The sequence below is a fragment of the Rhagoletis zephyria genome, unplaced genomic scaffold (genome assembly GCF_001687245.7).
Source record: "Rhagoletis zephyria isolate East Lansing unplaced genomic scaffold, Rhagoletis_zephyria_1.1 Rzeph_scaffold_12617, whole genome shotgun sequence".
In the NCBI taxonomy this organism is placed as follows: domain Eukaryota; kingdom Metazoa; phylum Arthropoda; class Insecta; order Diptera; family Tephritidae; genus Rhagoletis; species Rhagoletis zephyria.
This window is the reverse complement of record NW_016169691.1, coordinates 10,365-16,991: the sequence shown is the minus strand read 5'-3', so window position 1 is coordinate 16,991 and position 6,627 is coordinate 10,365. Positions and strand designations below refer to the sequence as shown.

General features: G+C 35.3%; 1 protein-coding gene across 14 annotated transcripts in view; it reads right to left on the bottom strand.

Annotated features, from left to right (window-relative positions):
* Nucleotides 1–1,518: 1,518 nt before the first annotated feature.
* The window catches only part of GLaz (Glial Lazarillo), a 14,337-nt gene continuing 9,228 nt past the window's right edge, over nt 1,519–6,627 (bottom strand). For all 14 annotated transcript variants that reach the window (XM_017633999.1, XM_017634000.1, XM_017634001.1 and 11 more), the window contains 3 exons: nt 2,124–2,278; nt 1,989–2,061; nt 1,519–1,835 (listed from right to left, as the gene is read on the bottom strand). In XM_017633999.1, the coding sequence (XP_017489488.1) occupies nt 1,563–1,835; nt 1,989–2,061; nt 2,124–2,278 (501 nt within the window). In that variant the 3' untranslated portion in view covers nt 1,519–1,562. The remainder of the gene's footprint in view (nt 1,836–1,988; nt 2,062–2,123; nt 2,279–6,627) is intronic.

The following is a 6,627-nucleotide window of genomic DNA, read 5'->3' as shown; positions in this document are numbered from 1 at the left end:
TAATTATTGCGTAATCTGGAGATCTTTTTCGGTGCAGATGAAGTTGTAACTGAAAGACAGTAACACCCGAGAGTTTTAAAGCTTCACAATGTATCGAGGCCTTGGNAGTAACACCCGAGAGTTTTAAAGCTTCACAATGTATCGAGGCCTTGGGAGTCTTTAACCTACTCATAAGTGATCCTATTGCCAAATTATTACATACACTGCCAACAGGAGATCCACTGGTTGAATAGAGTCACATTCCCTACAGACTGCCCGAGCATTCCAGATACTTATCCGTAAAGCATATTCCATGTTTAGTTTACGTTGTTTATTTAGTCAAGTCACTTGATTTGTTTTATACGTGTCGGATGCCAAGCCCAGCTCACAACCCGTTACTGGGAGGGGGATTTTTAGCTGCGCATTTATGTAAGACAGACGCCAGCTGGCAGTTGCACTTACTGGTGAACAGATATTGCTGCTGCGTTGGCGCTTTCTGCGGTGATCTAATGTCGGGTAGAGGAATCTGTAGAGCATATTCTATATCCTTATTTCTTAAACTAAATAAACTTGGAATGATTTAAGAAAGGGTGATTTAATCATGACGTAGACGTCGCATTTTCAGTTTTTTTTTTTTTAATTTTTATCATTTATTTACATCTTAATTTATAATCAATTTTCAAGATAATCATTAACTATTTAATAAAATTTATATTTAATATGTACTGCATCAAATTTCTTTGCATTTTTTTCTTGTATCACAGCGATCTAATCTAATGTATTAAAAAAAAGTAAAAAATAAAAACAAACCATAAAGGTGGACCAAGCTATAAAGGAAAACGCAATCAAAGTTGACATTTACTTTTACAAAATCTGCACTACCGAAAATTAATTGCGGTCGGCATTGTACATTTTAGATTTTATGGTGACCGGGCAATAGTAAATTGTATAATGCCATTGATGATCATAAACACGCTCTTATGTATGTACATTACATATTTATCATTTGTTTCACTCTAAGGCTCTATTGGTGGCTACGTTCAGCTCCTGCCGTTACAGTTATCGACATTTATGAACTGTAAATGATTTAAAAGATAGGAAAATGGCATGATGCAATAAAACAAGGTGTTGGACGTTGTTACAGCTAGCATTTGATGCTGCCTTGGCGTAGTAGAATAAGAAGAAAAACGGGAAGAAATTAATCCCCGTTTGGGGGAAAAATATAAAATTTCATATTTTCTTCTAAACAAATTTTGCTTTTTTTATAGCATATTCGTAATGAAATTAAATAAAATAAGATAAAATACTTTTTTAAGAAAATAAAATGCGTATACCGAGAAACAATATTATAATGCAAACAACTGTTAAAGAAGTAACACTGTTTCACCTACAGAGGTCAATATGGCGGAATTAGAGCGGGAAGCTGCCAACATCCAACACCTTGTATTATTGCATCATGGTAAAATGGTATGTACTCTTACATCAATTTCGTTTTTATGTTAACTTATTTCGAGCTCATTTAATAAAAAACAAAAATTATTATTAATTTCTTCTACTCTGTGTGGTGACTTACAATGGCAAAACTATAACGTTTGAGGACAGTTTTTATTTTTACTTAAGACTAATCTCTCTGGATCGAGTCCCAATTTTTTCAGTGCATCGTAGATTTTCGTTCGCACCTCTACCGGGAAGTCACGATCTCGCCCGAATATCCATATTTGATCGGAATATCCAATGGATCCTAGACTGCCACAAGACCAGAGAATAGCAAAATTGTCATAGTCCGTGTAGAGTACCTGATATTTGCCAGAACCAGGCAGAAGGCGGGCAATAACATCCGGGAAACGAGAGTTAAACTGTGTGTTGAGAGAGAGAGAAGGGATAAAAAAAGAGGGTTAGTTTTATTTATTTATATTAGTTTTAGTTCATTTTAGTTACGTAAAGTTCAGTTTGGTTTAGTTCATTTTATTTCAATTCCATTTAGTTGAGTTTAGTTTGCAATAGGTTACCTTAAAATCCATAATAGATGACCTTCGATTCTCCGGTGTCGCTTGGCCCAAATTGACTGAAGGATTTCCGGTTCTATCAAAAAATTAATATATTAATTGTACGTAGATAAAAAAAAAATACAACATGCTACTTACAGTCTGTTTATTGTTTTGATTGCCACTTCGAGCTCAAAATTACTAGATTTAGACAGCTTTTCTTTATTTAAGGGCTGGAATTCAAGCAGCGTGCAACCAGAAGCGATTTCGGGTAAATAAAATGATCGCTCCACTTCATACCATTGACCGAGCACCTAAAACAAAAAAAATAAAATAAAATTAAAATATATTTCGTAAACAGTCGTGTGTGTAGGCCGATAAAATAGTCCGGCGAACAAAAACGTTTCATATCGGAATAATTAAAATTAATTAATTGAAAACGGTTTCACGAAAGCAATTAAAGTAAAAAAAAAAATCATCAAACAATTTTTCACTTAAATTGCTTTCGTTAAACTGGCAATTAAGGTTTGAAAATAAGTATCGGTAATCGGTAAAAAAATTACCAAACACCGTAATCGGGCCACAGAATTTGGTACGAATTTGTGCCAGTACAAAAAAAAGTTATATATTTTCTCTGCACATTGACCACCGAAAACTACGGATAGTTTAGACTTGCCATATAGGCTATACGCTTGAAACTTCCTTGAAATAAAAATGCAATTTTTCATCATTAAGTTACACCTAGAATCCTTGGCTGTTGTGATGCCGCGTTGAGAAATATTAACATCGATCTCACCTAAAACCAGTTTATGCTTCCAAAATTGCCCTGATTTTGCTAAGTTTACCTAATTTAGTTGAAGAAAATCCTCGTCCAAGAGAACAAATCTAGGCAAATAAAAGTATGGAATGCAATTGTCACAGGCCGGAATAATGCAAAACCGATTTTCCAAGCACTAATGCACACATTGTTGCGCATTATATATATTTAAGCCCATAGAAAGTAAGAGGTGGATGTTTGAAATCGTTGCAAAATCTTAGACTGCCGAAGAACGGAAAGCTGCAAAGAAAAAGCTCTGTACTATACTCATCATTCAACGGTGCTGTCAGAGCTCGAGACTCACTCCTTCTCTGTGTGAGAAGAAATTCTACAACCACATTGTCTGGACCTGACAGTTCCTACTAAGATTATGCTAAGAACCAAAGCTGGTCAACTCATCAGCCAGTTGAGGTCTGTTCCATTTTATGACAGAGTTGAGCCTTAACATTAACACATTCCTGGACAATTCGTGAAGAGTCACGAGCTGTTTACCAACACTAAGGAAGCTTATCTGTCACGGCTGTCGATTAAAACAGCCGCTGCCGTCATATTTAAAGCAGAAAAGCATCTGAAGTTACCTTCTAGGTGTCATCCAAATCCAATTCCTTTTTTACAGCCTTGGAGCCATAGGGATAGTAAGTTTTTTTTTATCGAGTTCCAAGTAAGTATTTAGATCTCCCCTGCACTTTCTTTCTATTCTGCTGTAGGTTTGTCATTTAGGGATGTATATTTGATATAGGTGGGCGGCCTCATACATTGTACATACCTATCTACCGAGTTTGACCTAAACAACCCTCAAAGATGTACCAATGCAGTCTGTTAATTTTTATGATGTGCTGTTAATAGAGTTACTATCAAGGCACATTAAACAGGTAGTATCAGTAGAGCAAAAACAACATTTGCGTGTATTTTGTTGTTGCTTCTGGTATCGAAAGTGTCAAAAACTGTTCTGAATTTTTTCTACTAAATCAAAGCGTGCCATGTAAAATACAAAAAATTATAAAAAATAATAAATTGAAATTGGAAAAAATAAAAATTGATGCAACTTTCTTTCCTAGTAAATTTGTTTGCTTCTCGAAGCATTGATCCATCCTTTGCAAGGCCCAGTAATCAGCGGTCGTGCTGCTGAGTTGGGCGAACATTCCAAAAGCTGCTATTCAATCGCTTGTGTTGTATGGAAAAAGGTTTCACATGCAAATGGATTTTAACAATTCAGAATTTTTGTGAAAAAAAATTAAAAATATTTGACATTTTCGAGACCAAATAATTTGAAACTAAATCAAATCAGCTGCTCTACTGATACTACCTGTTCAATGTACCTTGGTTACTATATAGTATGTATGTATGTATTTACAAACAAAACCAAGTATAAAAATAAAATTATTTGGTAAATCTTAAACAAACGACTTCAACTTTAGACGCGTATCAAACGGTTCCAATATTATAAAATTGTAGTAGCATTACATAGTTATGTATGTATGTATGTACTTTTGCCTCCGGGGCTTAACGCAAAATATGACAAATCACAAAGCAAAACAAAAAATGTTAACCAAACACGGCGAGCTGAGGTGAGCGCAAGCGCAAAAGTTTTCGCATATTCGCGCCAGCTTTAAAGTGTGAATTATTGTTCAAAAACGAAACTGGTTTTTGTACAGCAATAAAGGAATATTATCTTTAATATATGTATTTATTTACATACGTATGTACATATATTGCTGAATAGAAATCGATGCTAAAATTAGTTCAAAGTCATAACATAACGGGGAGCTGTAGAAGATGATAAGCCAGTATCTTCAAGTAATAGGTACTAAAAGCACCTCACACGAGTGTTCCTTTCTTTTTAATAATAGCACTATGAACACTTGTTTGCATAGCTAAAATGCAGATATGTATGTATGTAAATATGAATGTACAGGTTGGGACAAATAAGACTTACCAATGTTAAACACGTATAACTTACAGCAAGACCAGAAACAAAGACTACAATATGCTATTCTTTTTACACAATTAGCCACACAAATAGATTTTTTAGGTAATGTTTTGATTTCGGATGAAGCGCATTTCCAAGCAAAACTGTGCAAAAATACACCAGCACCAGTTACATCCATCCAAATGCACGGTGTTTCTTCGAGAATGGGGATGAAATGCTAGAAACGATTTCTGGGACTTCTTACAGAACAATGATTGACGACTTTTTGCGGCCAACGGCAGCGCAGCATCCTAATTTGTGGTTCCAACAAGATGATGCGACTGCGCACACTGCTNGTTCATGGTTTTGTCGATTTTTAGGGCGTACATTTTTTATGATAAAATCATTTTCGAAATAAGCTTTCGAATATACATGGATATTCTTATTCTCCTTTCCAGCCTCTCAACCGAACTCTGCGTTGCTGAACTATTAATTCCCCATTTTGATAACCAGGAGAGGCGGGCATCCTATTTATCTTTAGCTGAATTTTGCTTTTGCTCTGTAAACATTTTCCGTTCTCGGCAATCAGATGATTTGACACGAAGGATATGGGGCTTGTTGGACACAGGATGATTCAGATTAGATTATATTAATATCGGAAGCCTGTGATGGTTTTCCCCTCAAAAAACTAATTCGTAATTAATTTGATGTGCCAGAAAATTGCATATATCTCAGCCAGGGGGGAAAAATATAGTAATTTAGAAGTCTGTTGGACTCTCCAAAAGATAATTTCTGGGAGAAGGTGCCTGATCCTGTTTTAATGTCCATTTTGAAGCCATCTGTGTAGATCGGGATCGTTTAGCAAGATATTAGGAATTAGCCCCTGGACCATTCCTTTCTGCCTAGACTGCCGTATCAGATAATGCGGATTGTAGAATCTCACTGACCGATGAGATGGACTTCCCTTCGATCCAGAACAACTAAGTTATCTTCAACGCTAAAACTTTAGTGACTTTCGATGTGCGTAACATGAATTCGTTTACTACGAGGTTCTATGGCAGTGGAGTCAGAACTCCCCTTTGAGGGGTACCTCGTGCGGTTGTGTAGGCCACACCTACTTCATCTACTTTTCAAGGTGCATTTGATGCTTCCTGTACTTAACATATGGTCGATCAAGAGAATGATCAGCTGATCCAGTTCTACTTTTATGATAACCAAAATTGAATTTAGACGGGGAGAAAAGGATATAATTGAATTTACTTTGACTGGGAAGTATTTTAGGCCAATTATGTTAAACAGATATACATTAACTTAATTCACAAAGGCCCTAACCAGCAAATTTTTTAGTTTAAAGGAGAAGCAAAACCTTATAAAAAACATTATAAAAAGAAAGTCAGATAGGGATTTTTAAAAAGTGGCATAATTTTGTTGCTTTTGCTACTAACACTTAAAAATGTTTATTGAAGTAGAGTTTCGAGAAAAGTGTTGGTTAGGGCCTTTGTGAATTGAGGTAACGATATATAAAAATGTAGTACTTAAAATATCAGTTGAATGATTATAACACTTAAAAGTTGAGTTAGAACTAAAATAGTCATGAACAAAACTTGATTTTGGCTGTTTTTTTGGTTTGGGCTTTCGAATAAAGTAAGATATTCCAAACTTATTATCGACCCAGTCTAATGTACATATATAAATATGTTAGTCCACATACAATACATACTTACATCACCATAACTGTTTTGCTTCCTGTCATTTAAATTGACATGTTGACACTTTGACATCAAAGATCTGCCACCGCGGCGGTATTTGATTTTAAATTAATTATATGTGCATGTACATTAGGGCGGGTCGAAAACCACAACATGTTTGATACGAAAATTGTATAGGCCTTAAAAGGTGCTTTTTTAATCCGTTAAATAATAAATCCTGGTTCTCTG